This window comes from Crinia signifera, chromosome 1 (assembly GCF_055691185.1).
Source record: "Crinia signifera chromosome 1, ASM5569118v1, whole genome shotgun sequence".
Classification (NCBI taxonomy): Eukaryota; Metazoa; Chordata; class Amphibia; order Anura; family Myobatrachidae; genus Crinia; species Crinia signifera.
In genome coordinates, this window is record NC_139217.1 from 274098530 (window position 1) to 274114829 (window position 16300).

General features: G+C 44.4%; 1 protein-coding gene across 4 annotated transcripts in view; it reads right to left on the minus strand.

The window, feature by feature from the left end:
• Positions 1-14046, minus strand: part of SVEP1 (sushi, von Willebrand factor type A, EGF and pentraxin domain containing 1) — a 323106-nt gene extending 309060 nt beyond the window's left edge. For 2 of the 4 annotated variants that reach the window (XM_083183977.1, XM_083183959.1), the window contains exon 1: positions 12996-14037. In XM_083183977.1, the coding sequence (XP_083040103.1) occupies positions 12996-13502 (507 nt within the window). In that variant the 5' untranslated portion in view covers positions 13503-14037. Of the gene's footprint in view, positions 1-12995 lie in introns of all 4 variants that reach the window. The other 2 variants (XM_083183968.1, XM_083183987.1) reach the window with 2 other exon arrangements.
• Positions 14047-16300: the final 2254 nt, after the last annotated feature.

Sequence of the window (16300 nt, forward strand, 5' to 3'; positions counted from 1 at the left end):
GACGACGGAGAACTGGAGCTGCAAACTGATAAGGGGTTGGCAGGAGGGGGGCTGAAGGACCGCAGATTGCTGTACAGTATAACTTTCCTCTCTCTCCTAGCCCGGCTGCCCGCTGCCTCCTCCTCTCCCTCTCTCTGCCCACACCGCTGGATATCTGTTTCTGGGTGCTGGGTGAAACGTGGATGCCACAAAAATCATTATAATAAAATGTTGGGGAATTTAGTGGCGCCCTCCAGTGGCCTGCGACCTAGGCAGCTGCCTAAAGCTGCCTAGTGGTAGCTCCGGCCCTGTGTGTAGCATAATGTCATTTGGGTATTATAGTGCATGGCATATTGTGTAAGGGGAATTACGGTGTGTGGCATAATGTGTAATGGGCATTATGGTGTGCTGCATATTGTGTAAGGGGCATCATGATGTGTGGCATAACGTATAATGTGCATTATTGTATGTGGTATAATGTGTAATGGGCATTGAATTGTGAAGCATAATGTGTTATGGGGATGACGGTGTTAATGGTAATTTTATGTGACCACGCCCCTTCCCCATGAAGCTACGCTCCTACATTTTTGCGCACTTTCCCTGTTTTTTTGTTGTTGTGGTGGGGTAGTCACCAATTCCCTTTATGACACATGGCACCAAAATGGCTAGTTACGGCAATGGTGCTGTGTAATGTAAATAAGATTGTGCTACTGTGTGGTTTAATTTGGAGTTGGAGTACTATTGTTTGGCCATGCCCCTCCCTTGTGAGATCACACGTCTTTCTTTCTGTGTGCGCTGTCCCTTTGTAAAGTTTGGGTGGGCGCAAATTTATAGTTTGCAGGAGGGCGCCAAACACCCTAGCACCGGCCCTGAGTTCTATCATATCTAGCCTTTCCCTTCCACACTACAAACTATACATGTTTAGATCTTTTAGCCTTTGTAGGTATGTTTCCTGATGTAGGCTATGCAACATTTTAGTTCCTCTTTCCACCATTTACACGTCAACCATGCCCATGTCAACCATTTGACTGTCGACCCTTTATACCATAGCCAGTGCTACCAGCACATCTTTAAGCTTTTAGTACCCTTGGATACTAAGGGCCAGATGTATCAAGCTTCAAAAGTGATAAAATGGAGAATGATAAACAATCAGCCAATCAGCTCCTACCTGTGCTGCACATACTTTTTGTACTAGCTATACATCGGATCGGATCGCAGTGCATGCACACTGCATGCACTAGGCATGCTATCCGATCCGATGTGTGCTGTTTAAGCACACAACAGATCCGATTAACGGACCGTGTATGGGAGGCATTACTTTTATGAATGTACATTAAACATAACTGTGGATCCTTTCCTTCTCCTTCTGTAGTGATTACTGGGCAAACATAATAATTTAGATGATCTGCTATTGCCTTGTCTCCCTCAACCTTATTCTCAATCTCTGTTTTTTATTATTATTATTATTATTATTATTATTATTATTATTATTATTCCTTCTTTCATTCCACCTATACACTAAAGAAATGTTTTGCCTACTTCATCTACTGGCTGGGCCATTTTTTCCTCAGCTTCTGCCTTTCCACACCATGGCCCTTATTCTAATCGGCACGGTACGGCCCGCGTGCGGCCGTACCGCCGATGTTTTTGGTCTGCACATGCGCAGAGGTCATTCTGCGCATGTGCAGCCCCCTTCGCCGCAGACGTCTTTCGTCCGCCGCAAAGGGGGCGTATAGGGGCGTGAGAGGCATCATGCCCTCATTTCCCTATGTGTACGCCCCGCGTTTCATGGGCGTTCCCATGCAAACGCGGGGCGTATGCATGGTAATGAGGGCATGACGCCCTCATTACCATGACATGGGGGCGGAAAGCTGACGTCGCCGGATGTCAGCTTTCAGCCCCCATACAAGCTACCACACGGACGATTGTCCGTGTGGTCTTAGCTTGCGGGAGCTGCCGCGGCGTGCGGGCCTGCCTTCGATGGTCGTCGACCATCGAAGGCAGGGGGCAGCTCCCACCATGGTGGAGGCGTAGCCTCCACCATTTTTGTGCGGATCGCCAGCCGTCCGTGTATGGACGGCCGTGGCGATCCGTCTGGTGGGCGGCCCTTGGTTTGTGCGGTCGGAGCCCCGTGTGCGGCTCTGACCGCACCAACCAGAATAAGGGCCCATATTACCTTCGAAGCGCCTTCCATCTGGCAAGAAACACCTATTTGTAACACCTATTTGTACAGTAGTTTATATTTGTATGTATTTTCTTTAAGCCATCTTTTTTGCTTTCATACTAGTTGATACTCTACCTCTTTTGGAAACCATATTGGCTTCCTTTCACTGGCGCTTTTCCTAATCCTTTTCATACAAAGTTTGTTGCTTTTGGTATTTGCACATTTTAGTTTTTCCCACCACTACTGCACTCCTTTCAAGTTCCTCTAATCCACCAATGACTCGCTTACACATCTCCTTATTTTTGTAACACCATTGTTTTTGTGTGGCATGAGTTGGTCTTTAAATTAAACCAAATTCTTTGATGGTCACTGGATTTTAGGTTATCACCTACATACTGCATACTGTGGGGGAAATGTAATAGGATGAGAAAATCAGAAAGTGAGAGATTTGGTAAGAAATCTCCAGCTTTTTAAAGTGGCAATCATTTACAATGCAAAATCAAACTGGTTTTGCAGTGTAAATGATTGCAGCTTTAAAAAAACTGGAGATTTCTTACCAAATCTCTCATTTTCTGATTCTCTCACCCTATTATATTCCCCCCTGTATGCCTGATATTCTGTTACCATTAGTGAATATGAAGTCGTATACTACATCTTATATGTCTGATATTCTGTCACCATTTCTGAATATTAAATCTAATACTACATCTTTGCAAATGGGCTTTCTCACCAATTGCTGAATGGATGCACCCTTTAAGGAATCCCTCCCCAGATTCTTACCATTATATTGTTCTAAATAAATTGTACCCTGATATAGCTACAGTATGGGGGTTATTCTTGTTCACACACAAAGGCAAATTCACTCTCTAATGGACAAAACCATGTGCATTGCAGGTGGGGCTGATGTAACATGCAGAAAGTCAGATTTGGGTTTTATTTTGTTTCTGTGCAGGGTAAATACTGTCTGCTTTATTTTTACACTGCAATATAGGTATCAGTTTGAAGTACAAACCCCACCAAATTCTAACTCTTCCACAACATCTAACCCCACCTGCACCCTCTGGCACTTTCTCTTCATTTGAGCCCACAAATGAAAAATAAGTATCCACACTCTTCTTATCCTCCTACTCTATTACCTCTACTCTTGATCCTATACCTGCACAAGTCATTAAAAATCTATCTCCTGTGCTTATTCAAACCTTAACTAAAATCTGCAATCTCTCTCTTGCTACTGGTACTTTTCCTTCTCTGCTCAAACATGCAGTGATCACTCCCATTCTGAAAAAACACAATTCTGACCCTAACTCTCTCACTAACTACCGTCCTATCTCTCAGCTCCCATGCCTCTCCAAGCTACTGGAGAGATTTGTCTACTCTCGTCTCACAAACTTTCTTAACTTTCACACCCTATTAGACCCGCTTCAGTCAGGCTTTCGCTCTCAACACTCCATTGAGACAGCACTGACTAAAGTGGTGAATGATCTGGTAACTGCTAAGTCTAAAGGTCATTACTCACTACTCACTCTTCTAGATCTTTCTGCTGCGTTTGACACTGTGGATCACACTCTTCTCTTACAAACACTACACTCCCTAGGTCTTAATGATACAGCCCTTTCCTGGTTCACATCTTACCTATCTGATCGCTCTTTCAGTGTTCACTTCTCTGCCTCTACTTCCTCTTCATTAAGTCTGTCAGTCGAAGTTCCACAAGGCTCAGTCTTAGGTCCTCTGCTTTTCTCAATCTATACTTCCTCTCTTGGCAATCTAATCAGCTCTTTTGGATTTCAGTATCACTTATATGCGGATGGTACTCAAATATATCTATCAACCCAAGAGTTGTCACCAGTGGTTTTGGGCCGAGTTTCTGAATGTCTCTATGCCATCTCATCTTGGATGTCTTCTTGCCAACTCAAACTCAATATTTCCAAAATGGAATTACTTATATTCCCGCCAACTAAGAACAGTTACCATCCTAACATCTCCATCGCTGTTGACAACTCGATAATCTACCCTACCCCACAAGTTTTTTGCTTAGAGGTCATCCTCGACTCTGAACTGTCCTTTATTCCCCACATTCAATCTGTCTCCAAATCATGTTATTTGCATCTAAAAAAACATTTCCAAAATACGACCATATCTCACACAAGACACTACTAAATCTCTTATCCATGCACTCATTATATCCCGCATTGATTATTGCAATAGTCTCCTAACTGGTCTTCCCAAGAACAGACTCTCACCACTGATCTTCCTTGCAAGACGCTCATCGTCTGCTGATCCGCTCTGCCAGTCCTTCCATCGGTTGCCTGTATCTTACCGTATTCAATATAAAACACTTCTACTCGCATAGAAAGCTTTTAACCATACTGCACCAGCATATATCTCCTTACTTATCACAAAATATCTCCCATCTCGACCACTCCGCTCTGCACAAGATCTTCATCTCTCTGCCGCACGGATCACTAGCTCCCATTCACTATCACAGGACTTTCATCAGGCTGCTCCCATCCTATGGAATGCCCTTCCACGCACAATAAGACTCTCCACTAGATTCCAAACTTTCAAGTGTTCCCTGAAAACTCACCTCTATAGGCAAGCCTATCATATTTAAGTTCTACATAAAACCCTCTGAGGCACTTATGTATTATATAGCTTCCCTTCTGGACTTGTAACTTGGTGGGGCTGCTATACAATTACTGGTGCCTGTCCTTGTGTTTCTCTCCTATATCCCTATAGATTGTAAGCTTGCAGCAGGGCCCTCTAACCTCCAAGTCTGTCTGTTGTTACTAGAGATGTGCGGTGGGTGCGGTGGTTTTTTTCGGGTTTTGTTTTTTTATCTGGATCTTCCTTCGTGTTTTGGATCTGGATTGGTTTTGACAAAACCACCCTTGTGGATTTTGGTTTTGGTTCTGGATTTTTATGAAAAAATGCTAAAAATGGCTAAAATAACAGAATTTGGGCCTGTTTTTGCCCCTAAAGTATTATTGACCTCAATAACATTAGTTTCCACTCATTTCTAGTCAATTTTGATCACTTCCCAGCTTACAAAATTGTTTTCATTTACTGTAGTTGGGCCAAAAGGGTATACCGAGGTAGCTGGATGACTAAGCTAAGCGACAGCAGTGGGCATCACATACATGTGGACCTTACACTTCCAACCTGGCACATCTTGGAAGCAGAGTGGCACTGCAGGGGCAGACAGGGTGGAAGTTTAATAAACTATCCCAAAAAAAGAGAAATGCGCCAAAGAGCAAAAAATACAAAGAGGTATCGGCCTTGTCATGACTGGTGGTAGCAGCTTCAGCACTTCAGGTTGCTGATATCCCACTATTTCCTCCTCCATCATCCTCCAAAAATGTGTTTTTATTTTATTTATTACTTTTATTTATTTTTCTTACTTTACACTGGACACAGCCTGTCACACTGGACACAGCCCCTTGGACACTGGACACTGCCCCTGGACACTGGACACAGCCCGTCACCCTGGACACAGCCCATGGACAATGGACACAGCCTCTGGACACAGCTCCTGTACACTGGACACAGCTGTCACACTGGACACAGCCCCTGGACAATGGACACAGCCTCTGGACACAGCTTCTGTACAATGGACACAGCCGTCACACTGGACACCGCCCCTGGACACAGCTCCTGTACACTGGACACAGCCGTCACACTGGACACTGCCCCTGGACACTGGACACAGCCCGTCACCCTGGACACAGCCCCTGGACAATGGACACAGCCCGTCACCCTGGACACAGCCTCTGGACACCCCCCCTGGACACAGCTCCTGTACACTGGACACAGCCGTCACATTGGACACTGCCCCTGTACCTTACCCCTGGACACTGGACACAGCCCGTCACCCTGGACACAGCCCCTGGACAATGGACACAGCCCCTGGACACAGCCCCTGGACAATGGACACAGCCTCTGGACACCGCCCCGAGACACAGCTCCTGTACACTGGACACAGCCCCTGGACACAGCCCCTAGACACTGGACACAGCTCCTGTACACAGCTCCTGTACACTGGACACAGCCCCTGTACACAACCCCTGTACACTGGACACAATTCCTGTACACTGGACACAGCCCCTGTACACAACCCCTGTACACTAAACACAAATCCTGTACACTGGACACAGCCCCTGTCACACTGGACACAGGCCCTGTCACACTGGACACAGGCCCTGTACACAGCCCCTGTACACTGGACACTGCCCCTGGACACAGCCCCTGGACACTGGACTTGTGTACAGCAGCCCCTGCAGACCCTAATCGAGTGAGCAGCAGCAAAATAATATATTATTATTATTGCACAGCACACAGCACAGAGCACAACCACCCTCTTCCCTCTCCTATGCTGGAGTAAAGATGGCGGGGCGCGCGTGCGTCTTATATAGAATCCAGATCCCGCGAGAATTTCCGGTCTGGATTATAGGTGGGAACTCCCGAGCCGGCTCGGATCCAGACTCGGATCGCGATATTCGGATCTGACGGATCCCGGAGATACGGACCCACTCATCTCTAGTTGTTACCCAGTTTGTTTTATCACTATCTACTATTGTAAAGTGCAATGGAATCTGCTGCGCTATAAGAAACTGTAAATAAATAAATAACTCTCTCTGCATGTTACATAGTTACATAGTAGGTGAGGCTGAATAAAGACTTGCGTCCATCTAGTTCAACCTATGTTTATAGTAGCTAATCCCTTGTTGTATAGTATGTTCTGATATTAAGACAGATTGTTACTTATTCATACCCGTGGATGTTTTTAACCAATAAATGTTTATCCAACCTTATTTTAAATGTATTTATAGTGTCTGCCGACACCACTTCTTCAGGAAGAGAGTTCCAAAGTTTGACTGTTCTGACTGTAAAGAATTTTTTTCTTCTAGATCAGGCATGTCCAACGTTGGCCCTCCAGATGTTTTGAAACTACACATCCCAGCATGCTTTGCAATAGTTTTAGCATTCTCTAATAGCAAAACTGTGGCAAAGCATGCTGGGACGTGTAGTTTCACAACATCTGGAGGGCCAACGTTGGACATGCCTGTTCTAGATGAACAAAATCTTTTTTCTTCCAATCTAAACTCGTGCCCTCTCCTCCTAGATTCCTGTCTAGAAGAAAAAGGGTGCTTGACAGTTCCTTATATTGGCCCCTGATATATTTGTACATGTTGAGCATGTCCCCCCTTAAACGTCTCTTCTCTAGTGTAAATAGTCCCAGCTTGCTTAATCTCTCCTCGTAGCTTAAAGTCTCCATTCCCCTAATAAGCTTAGTTGCTCTTCTTTGGATTTTTCTAATTCTATGATGTACTTTTTATAGTGTGGGGCCCAGAATTGTACTCCGTATTCGAGGTGCGGCCTAACCAATGATTTGAACAGAGGCATAATTACTTTTGAATCCCTAGTTTCCATGCCCCTTTTAATACATGCTAGAGTTTTATTGGCCATTTTAGTTGCTATATTCCATTGAGCACTACACCCTAGTTTGTTGTCTATTTGGACTCCTAGATCCTTTTCGAGTACTGAATTACCCAATTCATCCCCGCTTAGGTTATAATTAGCATTGGTTATGTCTCCCAAGGTGCATGACCTTGCATTTGTCCACATTGAACCTCATCTTCCACTTTTTTGCCCACTCCTTTAGATTGTCAAGATCATTTTGGAGCGTGGTGACATCTTCTGATGATTTAATAACTCTGCTCAGTTTTGTATCGTCCGCAAAGATGGATATATTGCTGAGTAACCCTATCCCAATATCGTTAATAAAAATGTTAAACAAAATGGGCCCTAGAACCGAACCCTGTGGCACTCCACTTAGTACTGGTATCATATTTGAAACTGCACTGTTCACAACCACTCTTTGTTCTCTATTACACAGCCAGTTCCCTACCCATCTACAGATATTTGCCCCTAATCCCAGGTCCTCCGTTTTATTTATCAACCTCTTGTGTGGTGCGGTGTCAAAGGCTTTAGCAAAATCTAGGAAAATCACATCTACAGCATTTCCATTATCAAGGTTTTTGCTAACCTCTTCATAGAAACCAAGTAGATTAGTTTGGCATGAACGATCTGTCCCACCTGCTGTGCACATGATTTTGTCCATTAGAGAGTGAATTCGCCATTGCGAGTGAACCAGAATAACCCCCTATATCCCAGTCATGATTTTTATTGCACCATGACTCAGTAATAACCACAATATCCACATCAATCCTTCTAACTATTGCAATTAGTGTCAATAAGCTCCTAGCATTTGCATACATAGCTTTAAAATAAATAAATCTGTTATTTCTACCACGCTCAGTCAGTACATAACAAATTGTCACGTCTAAAGTTGATCTTACCTGTTGGTTGCTGTTGGTCATAAATCACACCTTTTCCTTTACAGCAGGCCTGCATGGCGATGCGCAGCATTGCAATCGTCTGGCGATTAATATCAATTATCAATCAGTCAGGGCCAGTGTTCTAATCAGACAACACTGGCTTTAATAGATCGCTCAGCATACAGTGCTGACACATCACTGTGTGTTGAGCAATCTAGCATCTCCCCCCGAAAGCTCCGCAAATATCCCCATGTGTAGAGCCCTTAAGCAGGGCCAGCAATGGGCCTGATGGAGCTACAGCTCCAGGCTCACTTTCCAAATAGGCCCATTTTGTAGCTGAAGGCTGGAGATACCGCCAGGCAAAGCTGGAACAGTTTCCCCATAGGATAACATAGGACCTGCTAATTCTGACCCCCACCCAGTTCCAACGGCTGCCATTTCTCCCTCTGGCATCACAGAAGCTCAGTCGAACCCAAATCGCTGGCCCTTCAATCTGATACCAGGCTGGTCCATATGGGTTCATTAGTTCTAGAGATATTGCTGGTAAACCAATTTTTTCATTTCTGAAATGTAATTTCATGGCTGTTCATGTTGTTTGAGGACAGATTTCTCTGGAACCAAACGGCCCAGTTTCACAGGACCAAAATCATTCGAGGCCCACATGTAAATGAGTTAGTTAGTTACGAAGATATAGCTGGTTGTTTAAAGGGGGGGGGGGGGGGGGTTCTCTCCCCCTCACACCAGAAAATGCAGGGACTAGGCTGGAGTAAAAGGGGCCCGCCCGGGAATGTCCCTGCATGATCCTGGGACCATATTCCTGGGTAAATCCTGGGTGCATTTTCTGGTGTTAAAGGGGTATTATTTCAAATAGCCAGGAACTGCATGCTCTGAATACAGCCGGGCAACCCCCTGCTCTCTGCCCGACTGTCAATGGCTGTCATTTCTGCCCGGCGGCGGCTGTCCCCCAGTTACCTGAGCATGTATTCCCCCTTGACAATGAGCATGTAATCCCACATGGCAATGAGCATGGAAGCCATGGCAATGAGCATGGAACCCCTGGCAATGAGCATGTAGGTAAGCAGCACTTATGTAGCATAATTTTTAATAGGCATTATGGTGTTTGGCATAATACGTAATGGACTTTATTGTGTGTGGTTTAACATGTAATGGGCATTATGGTTTAAATTTTTAATGTGCACAATGCCCCTGTTTATGAAGCATATTGTGCATTATTGCTCAATCTGTTTGGTATAGTGTGTATTTTGACTCAATCCATGTGCCAAAATGTGAATTTTGCCTTAATCTGTGTGGCATAACGTGAATTTTGACTCAATCCGTGTGCCATAGTGTGATTTTTACTTAGTCGGTGTGAATTTTAACTCATTGCATGTGGCATAATGTGTAAGAGGCAAGTACAGTATAAGGGGGTTATTATTGTGTTGCTTGATTTGTATAAGGTGTGGTAAACTCAGGTGACCACATAAAAGGTGCTGAAATGTTGTCTACCAAGTTTCGGCTTTCAGTATTCTTTTTAGGACTGGAATGCCACCTCACCATGTAAGTATCTTAGGACATCGGCGTCCTGCGAGTGCACCTTTGGAGGGCACCGGCCAATATATCTCCCTGCATTTTTCCTATACCAGCCCCCTGCCTTTTCCAGGCATATATAATTAGTTGATAGTATTTACACAAGTAGAGATACACCCATGAGCAGACCACCCAAACAGAACACTGGTCACGTCTCCCATATTATTAGCCCAATTATTGCACATAATAGGTCCTTGATAATTTTCAGCTCCAGGCCTATTTAGACCTTAATCTGGCACTGCCCTTAAGTATTATTAAGACAGTCTACACCTCAGCACAAATGGCCAAATGATCAAAGGAGTTAATTAGTACTGTGTTTGAGTAAAAACCAGGCTGAATGCAACAATAAACTACAGTATGATTCATTCAACAACTTCCCCACACTAGCAATTTGTAGTGTGACTGTCATGATCTTTGCTGGCAACATTTTCTCATGTGTTTTAATCATCCCAGTTGCTGTAATGCTGAAGATTCTGCTATTGACAATGCCAGAGATATTGGCCCATTGACAATGAGTCCACTGACAGCTGTGTCTGTGGTACCTGCCACAGGTACTTCTGATGCGATCCTGTCACTAGACATGACTGCTGAAGAGATAATCCGACATGATCTGGTCTTCCTGGGGTATTACAAGTCATGTTTATTGTACTAAAAACAGACATTTGAATTGTCTAAGATAAAAGGGTGGATGTAAACACCTTGGGCCTTGGTGGCTGTTTTACAGTGAGCAGTTCCCAAATAAACATGGGTGGCTTTATATACTGAGCATGGTTTATATCAAAGTTGCTTCTTGGTTCTTGTATAGCTATACCTGAACTCTAATAATACCATTCATTATTTATGAGAGGTTACAGAAAGGACTGCTCTGATATGAAATCAAATAAATCAAATTATCCGTAATGATAAGATACAAGAGCAGTATTCAATGTGCCGGCGAGGGGGTTAAACGGACGGGATCGCCGTTTAACCCCCACACCGGCCGCTCACCATATTCAATGTTCCGAGAGAAACCTTGCTGTCAGATGACGGCTAGGATTCCCCTAAACAGCGGGAGTTACGGCTAATGCAGGGAGTCCCTTGAATTTGCTTTTTTAGCGGCCGTGCATGCCGTTCCCACGTCCCTGTAAAAAACCAGCGAGGTGGAAATGGCGTGTGTAGGGGTCAGTTGAACACTGCTCACTGTTACAGCTCGCAAAAAGCATTGGATATACCCCTATGTATGCATTGTTATGTTATTTTTGAAAGTTTAAACTTTGTAATAACTATTGTAGATTCACTATATGAATTCTAAATGACATATTAACACATCTGTCATTTAAGGTTTTCATGTTTTGACTAACTTTTTTTTTAAACTATGATAAAGGGATTTAGTCACCAAAAACTCAATAGCCCTATGTAACAGTGTGACCTGCCTCAGTTTGTAGTTGACAGATCCAAATCTACCGAGGAATCCATATTTTTTTTGTGCCAGGACAGCTGTTCTGAAAAGCAGCTGTCTTCCGCAAACACTAACATCACCACTTCTATTGCTAATTACACTGAACATTTTTCTTATTGGCAGAAGGATTCTAACGGATACCTTTGCAATCTGTACTTTGCAGAAAGCTGTAGGAATGTTAAGATGCTAATAGTCAAGTTTGGGAAAGTTCAAGTTTGTGTAATGGTTAGCATTACTGCCTCACAGCACTGAGGTCATGGGTGCGATTCCCACCAAGGCCTTCACTGTGCAGAGTTTGTATATTTTCCCCATACTTGCGTGGGTTTCCTCCCAAAATCCAAAAATATACTGGTAGTTTCATTGGCTCCAAACTAAAATTACACCTAGAATGTCTGTGTGTGCATGTACAGTATATGTGTTAGGGAATATAGATTGCAAGCTCCACTGGGGCAGGGACTGATGTGTATGTTCCAACATTCTCTGTAGGCACTGCGGAATATGTGTGCGCTATATAAATATATGATAATAAATAATATATAGATACAGTACGTTTATGGACCTTGATGGTATAATTACTATTTTCCCATACTATTCTATAGGGATGACCTATGGAGGAGATATTTGTAAAAAGATTTTGGTATAATTTAAACAATACACTAAACAGGAACTGTATAAAAAAGTGACTTACAGTACAAACAAGGTTTATGAACATTGCTGCATTACCAGTCATAGGACACAAATCAGCAATGTGATGCCAATGTCAAGGTGAAACCTGGTATACTTACATCTATTGTATTACTAAGTACAGATGTAAGTTACTGTCATGTTGAGTTACTGTGTCCACCAATGGCTCATTTGTACACTTGCTAACTTAAAATGTATAAATGGGATCCCTAAGGTGAATACACACTATACAATTTGCTCCCCCAGCAATATCATTAATGATATCGGCGGAGCTCTCGGCTTGAACAATATAGCACATACACAAAGTCTTTGACAATAGTAATAATGTGACTGCGTGTTCAAATGACGGATGATACGGTTAATAGCCTGCAGAAACGTGCATTGTTAACAATATAGTGCTTGCACACTATATATAGTGCATATCGTTAATGAATTATCTTATATTGTGTACGCACCTTTAAATTACACAGAAGTGTGACCAAACTCTATAACTGACAAAAGTGGAGAAAACTTATTTATCATATATGTAAAACTTATAAAAAAAATACCAGCAGTGCCCCCTTTACCTTGATGCTCTCATACATTAACACACAAAACATTAATAAAAATACTACTGAAGTTTTATGGGTCTTCAACCTGTGGCCTTCCAGATGTTGTGAAACTACATGTTCCAACATACATTGCCACATTTTTTCCTATGAGAGCATGCCAAAACTGTCAGGGCATGCTGGGACATGTAGTTCTACAACATCTGGAGGGCCACAGGTTGAAGACATAAAGGTAACAGTCCTCTAGGTGCCTGTCTTACCATTGCTTGCTGGAAGGCGCCCTTGGTGTAGGTTCCCCCTCCCTTATACGTGATGGCAGGGATTTCTCTGTTCAGCAGGGAGCACTTGTGCTGGTGGGCCTGGCTGGAGGAGATATAATCCACTCTGGTCTGCACGTTGCTTTTGGAGGAGAAGGTGACTATGGCCACTCTGGTTGCAGAAGGCACCACTGGGAAATCGGACAGAAGCTTTTTCACAAACCTCAGCTCATTGACAAAGTTGGCGTGGCCTACACTGGAGGACTCATCCACCAAGAAGACCAGGTCCAAGTTCTGGCTCTTCTCTCTCAGCCTCCTAATGTTCTTCTTGAAGTACTGACCTAGCTTCTCCACCTTGTTCTCCGTGCTGTCTGCCTGCTGTGCTGTGTCCTCTGCCATCTGGAAGACGAGTGCGGGAGAGCTCCTGTAAGCCGGGACCTGCTGCTGCTGGAAAGTTGTCCAGCTCTGGACCAGAGAGAGGCAGCAGCAGATACAAGCCCAACGCAACATGATCACCTGGGCAGAAGTCAGTGGGATGCTCAGAAGCAAGTAATGATGATGATGATGATAATCCAATGTGCTCTGCTATTGTTTCCTCCCCTCCCCCGATCCTTACAGAGAAGTATTATAGTTGATCCTCCAAACTAATGTTCTCCCAGAGCGCTGCTGTAGATGTGCGGATAGTAGTGCTGGAGGGGGCTGCTGCTGCATGCTCTGCTGCTCATGTGCTGCCAGCAGTCACTACTAGCCTGCTGCCCTCCTCTCCATGCCTGGAAGTCTGCAGGAGTATGTCCAGCCTGTCCTGTGCACGTCTCTCACTCCTTTGCTTTCTATTGTTCCAGACCCACTTTACGCTGACTCCTTCCCCTCTCTGTTTGGCTGTGTTCCCTACTCTGCCTGCATCTGCCTGCTGCCTTTCTTCCAAATCTTCCTTCTCCCCCTCCTCTGTCCATGGCTGATTTGCTGAGCTCTCTTGTCACCGGAGCCTCTGTCTGTCAGGCTGTCAACATTCCCAAAAGCGCACATCAGCCCCCTGATTGATCCCACATGTCTGCGTATAGAGATGCCTGCACTGGACCTGGCTGCAGATACCACGAGTGCCAATCTAATTGGAAACACTTATAGGGAGGTAATATATTACAATTCCATAGTTTCTCCCATAGTGTTCCTTTTCTTTCTTTGAAACTTACATAAGTATGTGAGGCACATGGGTAACACGCTGTACATATGTAACATACAGCAATGGACAGTGTGAGTGAAGGAAAGTGCTTTGTACAGCTTCTGCCTCTATAGTGTACATATGTCAGTGTCATAGTTACATAGTTAGGTACAAGGATACCACCTACTGTACATCATGTAACAAAGTTTATCATAAATGTGGAAGTACAGTATGCTGTAAAGTCATTTGGAAACAAAGCAAACAGTATGAGTAACAGCCAGTAACAAAAGTGGGATAACTCATGGCAGAATCCTATGCAGCCAAGGCTTGTTCCTACTATTAATAGGGAAACCCACAGTGAGTAATCCCCTACTTTAAAGGGGCAGATGTACTAAGCTTTGAAGAGAGATCAAATGGAGAGACAAAGGGCCTGATTCAAACAGGCACGCTAGGCAGAGTATATTCACTGCCTAGCGAGCAGGTAAACGGCGCCCCTATGCCCCTCCTAACACCCCCTCCCCTACCGAGTGAATCCCCACAGTAACATGCGAACAGAGTGTACACTTACACATGTGTTCCCATGCGCTCACCATCAAATTATTTTTCCTCCCTTTATGGATAAAAGTAAGTCTATAATTACTTTTATCCTGCACAGAGATGGCATGGGGGCATGCATTGATGTCATTGACGTCAGCAGCCCGCCCCAAGCAGGCAGGTGTGGTCACAGGGGTACACTCAGCATTTGTATGGGTGCGCCCATAAAACTCTAGGCGGTCCTCTGCGTCCACACATGCCTGCCCCGGGGAGTGTGAAATTCGCCGACGTTGTTCCAGGGGGTTGCACATGTGCATATTCGCGCATGCTGATGCGTAAACCCCAAACATTGGGGACAAATTCAGACCTGAGTAATCAGGTCTGAATCACCCTCAAAGTACCAACCAATCACCACGTCACTGTCACTTTTCAAACAAAGGGCCAGATTCTCTAAGCTTCAAAATGGATAAAATGGAGAGTGATAAACAGCCAGCCAATCAGCTCCTACCTGCCATGTCACAGACAGACTTGTTTGAAAAATGTCAGGCAGGAGCTGATTGGCTGGCTGTTTATCACTCTCCATTTTATCACTTTTGAAGCTTAGAGAATCTAGCCCAAAGCCTGTAACATAGCAGTTAGGAACTGATTGGCTCTCCATCTTATCTCTCCCCAAGGCTTAGTACATCGGGTTGGGATCGTTTGGTCTACAGCATGTTGGTCAACAAGCATTAGGTCGACACCGTTAGGTTGACATGGGGATAGGTCGACATGGGTCGAGGTCAACACGGGTCTAGGTTGACAGGTCATTAGGTTGACACAAGCATTAGGTCGACAGTGTCTAGGTCGACAGTCAAAAGGACGACATGGGTTTTTTCAGTTTTTTTACCTGAATGTCGACACAGTCGACATGGACACAGTTTCCAGTGCACCGCATCCCCTTGCATCGCTCGCTTCCCTTGCAATGCTTCGGGCACTATTTTATTCTCCCACCTCGCCCTAGTGTATGGTAGGGCATGAAATACCGCCTGTCCGCACATGTTGGCTAAAAAAAACTGTGAAAAACCGCATGTCGACCTTTTGACTGTCAACCTAGACACTGTGGACCTAATGCTTGTGTTGACTTAATGACCTGTCGACTTAAGCCCATGTCGACCTATAACCATGTCGACATATCCCCATGTCGACCTAACAGTTTCGACCCAATGCTTGTAAACCAACATGCTGTAGACCAAATGACCGTATCGCAGTACATCTACCCATAACAATATATATTCCTGCTGTTGCTTAGTCCATGGGCACCCAATAGGGCTTATTTTGAGTTGCGCATAGCATGCAGTATGCAGCAGCGACTTTTGGCAGGTGCCATTCTGTGAGTTTAGCAAATGCCACAACAAAGTCCTTCCTTTGTATGCATCCATGAGGCCGAATGTGCAAGGACACCCATGCACACCTTATTACTCCTTGATGAGTCCTTATACACCATTGAAACTTGCAAGTGCCCCATGGAAGTTGCAATTTATCCTTATGCTGAGGATCCCCTATGCTTGTGGCTGTGAATACAGTTGCTGACACGCCTATGACACACACATAATACACCCACTGGAAAGGCCATTTT